General features: G+C 41.6%; 1 protein-coding gene across 1 annotated transcript in view; it reads left to right on the forward strand.

The window, feature by feature from the left end:
* tenm1 (teneurin transmembrane protein 1) overlaps window positions 1-15280 on the forward strand; it is a 189024-nt gene that overhangs the window by 43694 nt on the left and 130050 nt on the right. The window contains exon 4 of the mRNA XM_063499046.1: window positions 14516-14759. Within this exon, the coding sequence (XP_063355116.1) occupies window positions 14516-14759 (244 nt within the window). The remainder of the gene's footprint in view (window positions 1-14515; window positions 14760-15280) is intronic.

Consider the following 15280-nt stretch of genomic DNA (forward strand, 5'->3'; position numbering starts at 1 on the left):
TATATCAGCAACAGTTAGCTCTAGCTCCATCTCCACTAGAGTATATTTGATTAGATTAGCCTTTACATTGGTCCCTCGCTATAATGCGGTACACCTTTTGCGGCCTCGCTGTTTTGCAGATTTTTTGGGTGCAATTTTGCATGCTTTTTTTTCCTTGCAGCGCATTGTGTTCTGCGTCCTGATTGGCTGTAGCCCATTGTCAATCAATCTTGTGCCGTGTCTCCTGTACAGTACAGAATTCGTTCAGCTTGTCAAATTTACATAAATCTTTGATCGCTAGCAGTGTGACTCTGAAGTGCTGTACTGTATGTTTGTAAGTTTTTCCCCAACAAACACAGCAATGCCGACGAAACGTCGTCACCTGCAGGTGCCTTTGGTTTCATTATGTAATACTGGGCTTATTTTTCTACAAAGGTTTGAACTGTAAGTGTTTAAACAAGAGAGACAAGCGTGAAAATGTTCATGCTTGTCTGAGAAAAGTCTATAAAGTGTGTTTTGAGAGGTTTTACAGGCTTAAAACATCTGTAATAATTGTAAAAAATAAAGTTGGCTACTTTGCGGATTTCACCTATCGCGGGTTATTTTTAGAACGTAACTCCCGCGATAAACGAGGGACCGCTGTATTGTCTCTCTTATGAGAAATTTATCTTGGAAAAATGAGAGAACACATCCATCATATTCCTCTTATACCTATCTGAGTTACAGCCTGGTATAAACTGTACCTTCTTCCTGAGGGCATCAACTCATACTCTAATCTGAGTCATGTCTTTGTGCCTTTTGGAGTATTTTCAATTAAACTGTCTGACCTGCTGTGAGGTACAGCCTGTCCAAGAAGTTTGGGCTCCAGTTTTGTCAAATGAAAATCTAGTAGTTATATATAAGTTACAAGCCTGAATTAATATTTATCTGTGTCTTTGCATTGCACTCATGAGGTTTATGTATGCACTTGTTAAATAAGCTTTCTGGCATTACCTGGTAATTGATGCACTTTGCTGCCCTTAAAACTGGTCACTTCTTGGTCCAAAAGACCAACATGGCAGCAGCCCAAACACTATGACTGAGATTCACTTTAAAAATCATGGCGGTAAAGCGTGTATGTTAATCTTTTATATACAGTCCTTGCTCAGTATACAGCTAAAGATGCAGCAATAGATATAAATCAAACTTAAAATATGTCAAAAAAATAACAGCAACAAAAACAGGCTACATAGTTGAACTGAACTGCAGCCTGTATTATCATAAATATATCACGATCATTTTGTATCTGCGAGAGATGCACAGCCCTTTACCTTAAAGAGAAAAATTGAAGCTTTCAACAAAGAAGTGTTTTTATTTTCCGCCTCGGTTGAATGTCTGGGTACAAGAGGGTCACTAAATATCTTGTTTTCCTCTTCACCTATCAAAGAAGCTCCTTGAGTTCAACAAGTGAGTAGAGGGCAACAGCAGCCAGGATAAAAAGGAGTCACGTCCCCAGAAGAAAGAAAGCATAAGGGAGGATTGCTTAGAAGTGTTTACAGCAAAAGAGGGAGATGTGATTGGGAGGTGGGCATGAAGCAGGTATTACAGATATTCTGGTTGTATCTCTTAAGCTTTATATTGATATAGACATTAACAAACGACGCAGAAATGTGTGTGCGTGTGTTCTCCGTAGGCATCTGTTAAGACAGCAGAGGACTGCGGGGTCTTATCTTCGTTAACGGTATCCCTCTGTCTCTCTGGAGGCATACAGGGAGCAGAGGGCAACTGCAGTCTGATGTGGGGCATCTGTTCCCACATTTGTTAAGTTTCTCCTGGTGTGTGCGTGTGTGTGTGTGCGTGCACAAGTGTGTGTGAGAGAACGATTTCAAAAGAGAGGTAGACAGATAGAAAGTGGTGGAAGAACGTGAAAGCGTATGCATGTGCATGCGCTGTGATTGGTGTGATAGGTGCGGTCGGTGGAGCAGAACGGTAAGATGTTGCTGCAATAGAGGGCAAGTGCTGACTTGTCATTGGTCTGTGTTAATCCTGACCCGGGGCGTCGGCCGCTCTCACCTCATTGACCGCAAGATGGCCACCAGTCGAGTCTGCAGGTGGTGCTGAAGACACGTCTCTTTCCTCTTATTCTTTCTGTCTCTCGTCTGCTCTCCCGTTGTATCTGTATCTCACTCCACCATCTATTACACCGTCTAGTCGGAATACCAAGCAGCCCCTGGTTCCATCTGCTCCTCTTCCTCTTCCTATATTCAAACAGGCCTGTCCTCTTGTGCAGAGTGCACATATGCGTGGACCTCTCTCTGTGCTTTCCATACTTTAATCTCAGTGGGGACATTACATGCATAATCTACTCTATAATAAGACTCTAGTTGGCCCTGGAAGTCTGGTTAAGATAGAAAGGGAGATGTGTTAATTAGGCGCATTTACTGCACTGGCTAGTAAAGAGCAGGACCCCTTCACAGACGACCTGCTTCTCCTTGAGAGAAGCTGCAGAGTTACTGATCAAAGTTTCACATGGCAAACCGCTGGGAGTCTGCAGGTGAGCTACGCTGGTACTGGTGGGCATCTCTAAGTCAAGAGCAATGCTGGTGGATGTTTTGGGAATAGGAATTATTGACTGGAGCAGCATGGTATGGAAATAGTGTCTCTGGTGTGCCATCATAGAGATGGAAAGCTTATAGTGCCCTGATTTATGACTGCTGTGGAGAATTGAGTGCTTCATAAAGATTTGCCGCTGGCTGAGATGGAGTAATCAGTGAAGTGATCTGACTTTGGTGCATTACAATCCCAACGAGTTGTAAAGTCGGTGACAATGCCTCGACTTTGTCTGTCGGACAATGCATGTGGAAGGAGTTACGGTCTAGCTGTGGCCCTCTGTCAAGGTCATATGGATTAGAAATGATTGGGTTTCCAATACTCTACTGGGGAGTTCTGCATGATGAATCATCACTCCGTTCCAAATCGACACCAATTAAGAAGGGTTTGTTTTTTCCGCTGTGGGACATGCAGTGGATGTTCGCTTGGAACGCACAATTTCACTTTCTCTTTTCATAAGCAACACTGTGCTGTTTGTAGGGATTAGTATAATGTGTGCGCGCGCCTGTGTTGCGTATGTGGATTTGTATCTGTGTGTGCTTCCCCACGCACTGTGGGGTTCATATTTGTTTCATGCCTGCGGATTCGCATTTTATTTACACACCCGTGCACGTCTGTTTCCGCGTGCGGACACGTTGGCACGTGCATGTCCACAGTCGTGTCACTCAGTGTTTACCGTGTAGCCTGCCTCTGTTTGTGCCAGTAACTTCATGTCTGTAAGGCGTGCTATATGAAAAGTGAGGTTGTGGAGCCCATTGCCGGAGCCAGTGAATTCATTTGCATTCATTCCACTGCCTGTCTCTCCTCAGAGCCCATTCTAATTACCAGCAGCTCAGGTCTACTACAACACTGCACATACTCTCTCACTCTCTCAGTAAAAAAATGGATTGCTGGTGGTGCATTCCTGTAGCTTTGATACCACTCTCTCTTTCGCCTGCCAGGAATCTCTTAATGTTGGTTTGTTTGCTGTCAAGCCCAGGCACTTTCTCCTGTTTTACTGTCAGAGGAAATACAGTGTATGCATGTGTGTGCAGGTGAAACTCCTCCTCTATGTACACGCTGTGTGCATGTTGTGATTGTTTTGGGGTTGAGGGAGATGCCGTGTGTGTCGATGTATAGAAGAGAGGGTGAGGGGGATGGAGCGAGACAATGGTAAGGCTTGTAAAAGATTAATGAACTCACTAATCACCGTAATGGTCGCCGTGAGTCTCAAACACCTTTGCCACACCCTTTTCTTGCTGGTGCAAATTTCTACCAAGACTTAGAACTCACATGACATCGTGCAGCCGAGCACGCTCCAAATCTCTGTCAGACTCTAATGTGCATGCTTACGACAGATTTAGACATAACGTAGAAGGCCAACGCTGTTACCAGCAGTCATGCTTTTGCATGCTGTTTAATGTGTTAATTACCATGTGGTCACGTCCCAATGTGTTATATGCAGTACCATCCACGATAGAAACAAATAAAATGCTGGAACATTTTTCTGTCGTCTTTTTTTTTTTCATAGGTTCATTTTTTTTTCAAATAGTTGGAAATGCATGGTCTAAGTTACTGCATAGTTTTTGGTGTACGTTACGGTGTAGGTTTTGGTATAGTCTCTGTGTAGGTTAGCGTATATGCTATGGCATAGTTTGTGGGGCAGGTTACTGTGTACGTAGGCTATGGCGTAGTTTACAGTGTAGGTTATGGTTAGGTTGTGGCTTTGTTTGCTGTGTAGTTAATTGTGGCTGAGTGGTTATGGTATAGTTTATGTTATGATAGATGTTATGGCATAGGTTACAATGTAGGCTACAGTGTAGGTTACGGTGCAGATTATGGCGCAGTTTATGGTGTAGGTTATGGTATAGTTTACAGCGCACAGTAACCTATAGTGTAGGTTATGTTACAGTTTTCGGTGTAGGTTTTATGGGGTTTATAATGATGACATGGTTATGTTATGATGTAAGATATGATATATGTTATGGCATAGTTTACTATGTAGATTTTGGCAGAGTTATGGAATCGTTCTGGCGCGTAACACAGGTTACTTTGTAAGTTACCATGTAGGTTATGGTATATGTTACTGGGGTAGTTTATGGTATAGGTTATGGTGTAATTTACTGTGTAGTTTACTGTGTAGGTTATGGTGTAGGCTATGGCATAGTTTGCTGTGCAGGTTACTGTCTACGTAGGTGTAGGTGTAGGCTATGGCGTGGTTATGGTGTAGGTTATGGTATATTCTACAGTTTAGGTTATGATATATGTTATGGCATAGGTTACAGTGTACGTTATGCCATAGTTTACGTTGTAGGGTGCAGCTTTATGGGGTTTATAGTGATGATATGGTTATGTTATGGAGTCATTTATGGTGTAAGCTATGGTATATGTTATGGCATAGTTTACTGTGTAGATTTTGGCATAGTTTTGGTGCAGGTTACTGTGTACGTAGGTTTTGGCATAGTTTACATTGCAGGTCACTTTGTAAGTTATCATGTAGGTTATGGTATATGTTACTGGGGTAGTTTATGGTATAGGTTATGGTGTAATTTACTGTGTGGGTTTCGGTGTAGGTTATTGTATACATTATGTTATGGTGTAGTTTATGGTTTTAAGAGGTTTCAGAGGGGTTTAAAGTGACAACATACACATGGTGCAGATTTAACACAGAAGAATAAATCCCCTATCATGAGTGTATAGATGGATGTATGGCATGCCATGCACACACACACACACACAGAAATACCTGTACTGCTTAATGGCAGTGGTGATACTGACTGGGCACCCTGCAGCAGTCACAAGGTCAGGAAGGATCAGGACACTGCTGTGCTCTCTGGACAGATGAGCTGAGCTCAGCTAGCTTTTTCTTCTTCTTTTTTTTCACTATAAGCCACTTTCAGAGAAACCTGCTCTGGCCTCTTTTGCCTCTTCTGGCAAAACAGCCAACATTGATTAAGATCAAAAAAAGTTTGGTCGGGCAACTCCTGTCTGCAAAACATCAGCTGATTAATTAGGACTTTTAAGCAAATCATTTAAATTGGAGCTCACTCTACTGAAAATGTAATTTGAGCGCAGGCCCCTGCAGTGAAGTGTTTGAGTGATGGTAAGCCTCTTGCTGTAGCACCGAGGAGCTCGACTCAGGAGGTTTCATGCCTTCTCTTGGGAAACGCTACTTTCAGAATCACCTGCAGCCTAAACACGAGTTTGTGGAGTTTGTGCCGGAGTTGTTTTTGGAGATGGGGGTACAAATAAGCAATTACACAGCTATGCATATCCACTTCTGCATGCATGCATCCACGCACCTCCCAGCTCCTACGCACACAGAGTTCTCTGATATGAAAAAGTCAGATGATGCATGGCTGCTAATTATCAGCCTCTGTATGAGAATCGACTGGGTTCCATAAGAAAGGGGAAAGCTCTTAGAGCACTCTGCTTCTTCATTTGTATTTTCTTGCTTTAATTGGACAACATGATTGTGTCACTTTGTTAAATGGAAATCCCACCGTTTATCCCTGCGTCTGCAGAGATGAATCAATGGCTGTTTTTATTCTAATTGCTGTCTCCGAGCCCACTGTCATCAATGTAATTATCAGTGTTTCTGCTGCCATCGCTGCTGTTTTCATCATCATTGTTATCGCTGTTATTACTGATGCTATCGGCATTATCTTTGTTATTTCCATCGCCACCAGCGCCGCTATCGGTAACATCATTTTCTTCAACATCATCGTCGTCGTCATGATCATTAGCAATATTAGTCCCCGTTGTCAAACGTTCGCTATCATTGTTATTGATATTGTGATCCCTCTTGCCAACTTCGTCAGCATCTGGCTGATGAAAGGAGTTATTGGAACTTATAATGTCTGATGAGATAATGCGTTATCTGCGGTCAGAAGACAGAGACAAGTTATTGCAGCGAGTCCGATGGTCAGTTAGGGCAAGATCCTTTCTCATTATTGCAAAAAAAGAAGAACAAGAACCAGTTAGTTCTAATTTTAGTTGTCTGACCTTTTTATAGGGTTAATTATTTATTTCATTGAAGCACAGCAGCGGAATAAACTTTGTGGCAATTTAATGCAAGTCAATTAAGAAGGAAGATAGATGAAAAGCTATCCTGGGGGAAATTATTAATCTGTTATTTTTAGAGTGGGGTGGGTGATGTGTGTTTTTTTTGTTTTTTTTGTTTTTTTTTGCTGGGCCTGGTGTTAAATGTTCTCTAAAAACGGTCACATTCCTCTGTTTGTCAGGCAGGCTAGGTATTGTTGAGGTCAGGCTCTATGGATTTTATATTGCTTCCCTGGAATAAGTGAAATTAACTCTATGCTAGAGGGCTAGACACAATAATGAAGAGAAGGGGGAGTGAGAGCAAACACGGGGAATGAAGAAGAGGAGAAAACCTCCTGAAATTTAGGCTTCAATATTTTTGCGGCTCCTGTTTTTCTGGTCTGCTTCACATCAAATGCGGTGTGGTCTCTTTTTATTAAAGGAGCTATATGTTTTGGATTTTCTGCTTCCACACTTGACTGTATGGAAATTAGTGGAGTGGGGAAGGTCTGGAAACTTACATTTAATTTTATAAAAGTAAACAAGGTGATTAATTATTTTTTGTTTGAACCTCTACTCTGACTTTGAAAGAAATTGCAGCCCACCCCTAATACACCAAACACTGAGCTACACAATTTTAATAAGTACTGCTAGAAAACGGAGCATAATTACAGTGACTGAATGAGTGAATGGAAGAGCGTGCGTACTCGTGCTGTGGCGAGGCGTTCCTCATCCATCTACAAGTGCTACACTGTTGGGTTTTTTATGGACACTTTTCCATTTTCCTCTTAGATTAGTGAAACCTGCACACAGCACAATAACATGAGTCAGATGAGCCACATTCACGTTCCTTCATCAGATTATCACACAAGCCCTAAAAGTAGAAAAAGAGAAGCTAGTTTAACATTTGAGAAAATACCATTAAAATTTGTCACTTTCAGATATTGCACATCTGTTAGGGCTGTTATGTGCACCTTTGCTTTTGGTAATAATGGGAGCTAAATGTTTCCCGCACCTGTTGATCAGTCCTGTGGAAATTTAACTTATTCCTCTGTAGAGAAGAGCTTCAACTGTGGGATTTTATTGGTTTTCCTCACACGCATTATTTGCTTCAGGCCATTCCACGCTATATCTGATATATCAGGGTCAGGAGTGAGTTGCAGATTTTTGTTTTCTTTAATTCTTTTGTAACCGTTCTTTTGCAAAACAGCTTGTGTGTTTTGGTTATTTGCCCACTGTCCTCCGAGATTCAGGTCACAGGCAGACATCTCTACATGTTGCTGGTATGACTGAAGCTTAATTGCTCCATTAACGATGACTGTCTTGGCTCAGATGGGATAAGATCCGTCCAATATGCTTATAGGGTTGTTCAAATAAATCAATACTAAGATCCTGCAGATTACTATTGTATTAGTAATTTCCAACTGTATTATGGTCTTCTAATATGTTGGACATCACGTCACATGGACACAGGCTTCACCTTAGCAGCAGAAGTAGCTAAAGTTCACAAAACTTCACAGTTTCCTGTCAATAACACTAAACAGTTACCATAAATGTTAACCTGCCCTGCTCACAAGTTAACGTTAGCTGATGACTGCATTAGCCATCTGCTAAATCATCATTAAGGTAGTGGCTAGCTGCTAATGATAAAACGATAATGTTAATGTGGAAGCTATAGTAAACATTAGCGGTGCCCATCTGTAACATTAATAGGCAATATTCATTTAACGGGACAAAACACAATTATCTGTGTCTAAACGGTGTCATGTTTCTCTTAAAGGTCCACAGTGAAGCTGGGGACAGTGTAACAGTAGCAGCCTACCTCACTATGTTTGATCTGCAAATACATAAATAAAATAAAATACTTACTGTAAGATCTACATGTAAGATCGACATTTTAAGATTCTTTTAGGTAGCAGTACTCGTACTGGTTACTGCTATAGATCTTACAGTTACTGTATTTCAACAACCTTGAAAATAGAGTCGTTATTGTTTGGATTTTTCCAATCTTTATTTAAAAAAAAGCCTTTTGTCTTTTTCCCCCCAGTGGTACTGAAAATGGTATTGAGTATTTTCCTGGGTATCAGTATCACGTTTGAAATTCTAGTGTCGTGACAGCCCTGCGTGCTTATGCTTTGTCCATGTAATCCTTAGCAAACTGCAGATGGGCAGCAGTGTTATTTTTGGAGAGCAGCGCTTTCTCCCTGCAGTGCTGCCATCCACACTATTGTACTCCAGTGTTCTCCTGAAGGGGGACTCATGAACATTAACATTAACCAGTGAGAGAACGGCCTTGAGTTTCTATCTGGGCTCCTTTGTGACTTGTCAGATGGTTGCATGCCTCACTCTTTTGGTCAACCACTGCTGCGGTGAGTAACATTGGTCACGAATTGCCTTCATTTGCAAACAGTCTGTCTCGCCAGGCTCTTTAGAGATGGCTCGCTAACCTTTTCCAACCCATTATAAATATCAGTGACGCTTTTTCAGATCTCCTCAGAAATCTCCAATTTTTATCCAATGATTCATTTTCTCAAAAGTGTTGTGAAGATCAGTCTTTCATAGATAAAAACGTCATGCCATTGACTGAAATTACCTGACTCCAATTTCACCTTGAGATCAGCCCCTAATGGCAAATTACAGACTTTGCCACAGAAATGCGTAAAACTCTAAAAGGATTCACAAACACTCGAGCAGTGCTGCAAAGCCCTGATACGTAATCTTGAACTGTTGCTCACTCCACGCAGCCAAAGAAACCCCCTTTTCATGCTTCGTCTTTTTATTGTTTAGCTTTTCCTCTGCCCATTACGACGACAGTTCCATGTGCTGTTAGCGCTGAACATCTTTCAGGCTAATCAAGAAAGAACGTAGATAATTTTAATGAGCATGACAAGCCTTCATTTACAAGATTATTTTGCTCAAGTTATTCATTTCTGCGCTCAGTCAAACAGTTTTATACCCACTTGTTAATATCCCTTCAAGAGAGAATTGTGCCATCATGACAGCTAGCTCATTACGCACCGGTGCTATTACTCAGTGTATGCATACTTGAGTCATGTTTTACTATGTTCTCCTCTCATTTCATTAGTAGGACTTGGCTTTAAATGCCCAAATTATCATAAATACTTAATTACCGTGCTATTTTGGGCCCATCTCACCTCCAGTAATGCATTTTTAATACCTGGCCCCAATACCTGTTACCTGTTACATATCCCAGTAAATCCCCCCAGATCTGCCTTCTACTTGCTATAAAACGCTTTTTCCTCATATCTCGCTTATGTAACCAAAAGCTGATGATTCCAGGAAAATATCTCATAAGCGACTTTCTAAAAGTATCTTTTCTGGAGGACTAAGTCCCAGAGGAACCCCGGGGCAGAGGATGTTCTACACTGTCACGAATGTCATCGAGAGCCTCGGTCTGCTCCCCGCAGACTCGATTTGATGTTTCTGAACTCCTGGCCAAATATTACACGGCCTCTGCCCTACATTTCCAGACCTATTTGGGTTGCTTTTACTTCTTAACAAAATATCACAGCTTGCGTGTTTGATGTGACTTTGTTTGAATGAATGAGAGAGGAGGACTCTTTTCCTGCCATTTGCGTGATTGTGTGAGGAAAAGTTTTTGGATCTTTGGAAGCGCAGACCCAAAGCTGCCTTTACTAAGCCTTCTAAAGCACCATCTGGCAGCCAGGGCCCCTGTGTCACCCTACTCACCAAGATTACATTCTCCTCTGGCCCTCTATCCCTGTCCTCTCTCCTCCTCTCCTGTCCACTTTATATTCTTTTCCTCTTTCCCTTGCCAGAAAACACAAATGTAGCCGGATGAGGGTTTTTTGTGTGTGACTGCAAAGCCTGGGCTGTTGTAGCCTAGGTTTTCTAAAATGAATAATGCACTGGCAATCAGTTGAGACTTAACAGGCAGAAATAATTTGCATGTATTATTTTAGTTTCAATGTAATTGTGACCCATTTGGGCTGAAAAGAATTTCTCATTAAATTTCTTCCTAATTTAAAAACCACTTGCCTGCTTGAATCCAAAGATTGTTGGCAGCCCATTGTGGTACAAATCTATTAATGGCTTCACCTGTTTGAATTTATATGCATTGTTTAATTTGTGGTGTCATATTTGCAGAAAATCACTGCAACGCAGATTCTGATATCACCTCATAATGATGTCGCACATAGAAATGAGTACATGGCATCATCAGATTGTGATGAAGAACTAAAGCTGTTAACATCCAGCATAAATGTATGTACTGGTGTACAGTGATGTGCAAAAATCTTGAGCCACCCCTTATTTCTTTATGTTAGGAGAAGACTTTCTCATTAATATTTTAAAAATGATCTTGAGCAGTAGTTTGCCAGGCTTTCTGGAGATCTTTCTCCAGCTGCTTTTGTTTGCTCATTTTCAGTCCAGTCCTTGTATGAAATTAAAAATTATTATAATTAAATTGTATCTTTAGGCACTGTTGCAAAAACACATCATTTGTTCCCAAATCTTAAGCTGACTCTATGAAAAATGCCAAAGATAACACAGTTTGGCAGGCATAAAATACTGTTTTTCATCAACAAGGTGATTCCCAGAGAGCTGTTAGCTGAAAACGTGGACTATGTTGGACAACTGGAAGCTAAAAAAAGTGTTAGGTCTGAAAAAATCTACAGCAAATGAACAGTATCTGAAAGCCATGTCCTTAAGAAACTGGGGGGGAAAAATCCATGAAAGACCTGATGCAGAACCTGTGAGATGCATCCTTATCAGAAGTTGTCTCAGTGGAAGGGTGGCTGTTAAGAAGCCGTTCTTAAGGAAGAGAAACAGGGAGGAAAGGCTGAGGCATGGCAAATTACACAAGAGCTGGGCTGAAAATCAGTGGCCCAGACCTGAGCATCGTTGAAGCGGTGTGGGATCATCTTGACAGAGAACCAGTCAATATCCAAAATGAGCTTTGGAATGTCCTTCAAAGAGTCTGGAAAACTATTCCTGAAGAGTACCTGAAACTTGAACACATCACAAGAAAGTGATGTGTTGAGGAATAAAGGTGGTCATTCCAACTACTGACTTTCATACTTGTTAGAATTACACAAACTCTGTTGTTGCCTTATATACATGTGTGTTTGCACGTGTTTCAATACATTTTCCTGGCATAAGACTTTTTCACAGTACTGTATAGTGTGTTCTTAGACATCTAACTGACCAGCAGTTAGTTATTATTATGTATTGTTTAATAAATAACATTTGCTTTAGTCAACTGAATTAAAAAAAAGAACTGCATCTTTTGTAATTCAGTATCACTTTTATCTGGCGTTTGTCATGTGAAGCAGAATCAGTCACCTTTGAAGAGAAGTGTTCAAATTTTCTTCACAATTTCTCAATGCCTTGTCGTGTCCTTAGGTGCCACATTCTCAATGAAGTTGACAAAGTCCCACTTAAGTTTGAAGTCTTAAGCTAATTCACAACCCTAAGTGCGATTTGAGTACAAGTTGCCAACTCAAGTGCCCAGTGCTGGCTGGGAATGCACTTCATGTGTGTTTTTTTCTCTTTTTTCCTTTAAACATTTAAAAATATCACAACTGCTAAAAACATCTACCTTCAGTATTTAGAGCTGTGAAAGCAGGGGAATCTGGCAGGACTCAAAGGACTCTAACTTACTGATGAATCAGATCCTTCTAAAAACCGAAGCGCCACTTTAAAAATCCTGCAGCATTACAGCGGCGCACTACAGTGGAGCCCTCACTTTTCCCTAAGCGTGTAATTTTTAATACTCAGGGGTGGTACAGTCAAAAATAACTTCCATTTTCCACATGCATTAGTTTAGACTAAACAGCACCTTCAGGTGATGGCACAAATGCATTTCCTGTCATTTTACTGGGCCCTACATTGTCAGATTGAGCACAGCCTGGCTGTCTGATGAGATCATCGAGTGATGTATTATAGTAATACCAAGCAGATGTATATGCTACAATATCATATTGTCTCAGGAAGCAAATTAATTCTCTGGCTTCACACAAAAACAGTTTGAAATGTGGAAGAAGTGTAAATATCTTGCATCCAGTTAATGCACATTTTCAGCTGCTGTCATGAACTGCATAAGATGTGAAAAAAACTACCAATTTAATGTGTTAGTATAAAATGCAAAGCCCAATAAAGAGTAACGCCACATAAGGGAATAGAGTCGAGCCTCCTTAATTGTCTCAGTGAAACGGTAAAAGGAACGTGTTGCGCGAGAAACGGCGCTTCGTGAAAATCAAGAGCAAATTTTATTATTCAGAAACACATGCTAACTATTACATGCTCTGCATTTGTGCTGTGACAGTTCAGGCATTTTGGGAGATCAATAACCAGCAATGTGTCACAGAGGATGAAAAACCTGTCACGTCTTCAAAGAGCGATTCGACAGCATTCACACACTTATTATGGCGATATTTTTGTCAGATATGTATATATATCTGACAAAAACATGTGCATGCCCACATCCAAACAGTGTTTGCTACTACAAATAAAAATCTTGAAAAATGCCGTTAGAGCTGGACAGATGGCACCGTGGCAATATTTTAAGGAAATGATTACAGGAGCTGTTTTTGTCTCGCCATTATCATTGTTACATTTCTGCCGCGACGTACATATATCTTATAAATATGAAACTTTCAAACGTACGAGTAATAATGTGATGTTTCAGTGGATATGACATAGCTTACTGGCTCACATATCTGCACAGAAGGCAGCAGTAATTTTGAGGAGATCAAAGCACCAACGTGATATCGGTGCCTGTGCACACATTTTCTTATTCTGAAAATATTAACAATAAACCATGCTCTATGTAACGCCATGAGTAGATGTTTTTTAGTTGGAACAGTAACAGAGCTACATATTTCCGGAAACGTGCCGGTGATAGAAAGCACAAAAAATATTAATTTTTTAGTTTCTCAGTGTTCATCTGCCAAGAGTCAATAAAATGTGTTTTGCGGTATTATCTGTGTAATACTTACACTTGAATAGGGAGGGCTGAGGTAATCTCCCAGGTGGACTACACTTCCAGATACTAAATTATTGCTGACATTTTGGCAGCAAATACAATTGAGGTCCGAGAATTCTGGCGGGCAAACTCTTTACCCTCTGGTTTGAGGCTAATGTTACATTCATTGTCAATACAGCTGGACAGAGTCGGTCTTTTGGGACGGAGGATTTGCCTCGTTCGTGGAACCATGCTGCAACCGTATGGCACGAGCTGTCCCCCCTAAACAGTGTTAGCTGTCGTCCCAGCTGATGCACATTCATGAATTCACGCAGCCTGTTACACACGCATGGGCGCATGCACGTATGGAAATGCATGCAAAGCAGCTTTATCTGAAGCCATACCCATACGTTAAGCTGACATGTGCGCGCGCATTGCATTTAATAAAACTGTAATTAGCCTGCTCAGTTATAGAAGACAGGCAGGAATGCGAAAGAAAGCAGCAGGGAGGAAGAGATGAGGAGAGGGAGAGTTATAGTGAAAGAGAATGATAAATGATGGATTGAGAGCGCTCTCTCTAGACCCCGGGGTTAGCAGTGTGAGGGAGTTACAGCTGGCTAGCTCATTCCGTCCAGCCACAGATCTCATAATAAACATCACATGGGTAGTTTGGGCTGGCGGGTGCAGATTAAGCCGGAGCTGTTAGCTCTTTAAAGACTGCTCAATGTTGCAGCCAGCCAAGAACCTATTTATAGGGCAGCTGGAAGTGTATCAAAGCAGGTAGGCAGGAAGGCGCAGGACAGAGACAGTTTTCAAGCTGATTTATGGCTCTCAATCAGTGTAATAACAATAAACTGTCAACTAACACGCCACTTTTATTTGTAATTTATGGTACTGTGCTCCTAATAAACCTCTGTTTATTTCTCCCCTGTCCATCCCTCCCCCTCGTCCCGGGCCTTCTGTTGTGTCTACTCTACGCAGAGCTTCCCAGCAGTCCGGGCGGCCAGTTCACGTTCCGTCCGCTGCCCCCACCTCCGCCGCCGCCCCACGCCTGCACTTGCGCCCGCCCGGCACCTTACACTCAAGTCAGCCTACAGAGGAAGACCATGCCAACTCGGTGCCAAGCCAGCCAGGGCGGCCAGGGGGCAGACACCAGCTCGAGCGTAGACCAGGCACAGCTTCACAACAGCTGGGTGCTCAACAGCAACATCCCCCTAGAGACCAGGTAAGGGAATGCTTTTTTTCTGGAGTTATTTTTAGCGCGGGCAAACACAGGGCTGCGCTCCAAAAAGCTTTCAGTCCAGACTGGATGTCATTTTGTAATGAAATTCTTCAAGTGAAAATATCTTCAAGGCAAACCGCCCTCCCTCAGCATAATGTCACTTGATTAAAGACATTTCTTTAATCTCACAAATGAGGTTCATTAGATTAAAGAAAATTCTTTCATCAGGACTGTGACTTGGCAGACTTCCACAAAATTTCTTCAAAAAAAATCAGAGTATAATGATTAAGAATGAATGCTGGACTAAAGGATTTGTTAGGATGGGCATGTTTTGCACATGTTTGGAGGAATAAGTGAAACACCACGCAGGCCTCTGGGGTATTATTAAAGGACTTCCATCAAAGTAATCATGAAGCTCGTTTTTTTTCCAGTTATTTGGAATTGTTTTTGTTCTCCTACCACACACACCACCGCATTTACTAGGGGACCTGCCTTTGTGTAAAAACTATCCAAAATGAAAGCAG

Source organism: Pelmatolapia mariae, linkage group LG2 (assembly GCF_036321145.2).
Source record: "Pelmatolapia mariae isolate MD_Pm_ZW linkage group LG2, Pm_UMD_F_2, whole genome shotgun sequence".
Classification (NCBI taxonomy): Eukaryota; Metazoa; Chordata; class Actinopteri; order Cichliformes; family Cichlidae; genus Pelmatolapia; species Pelmatolapia mariae.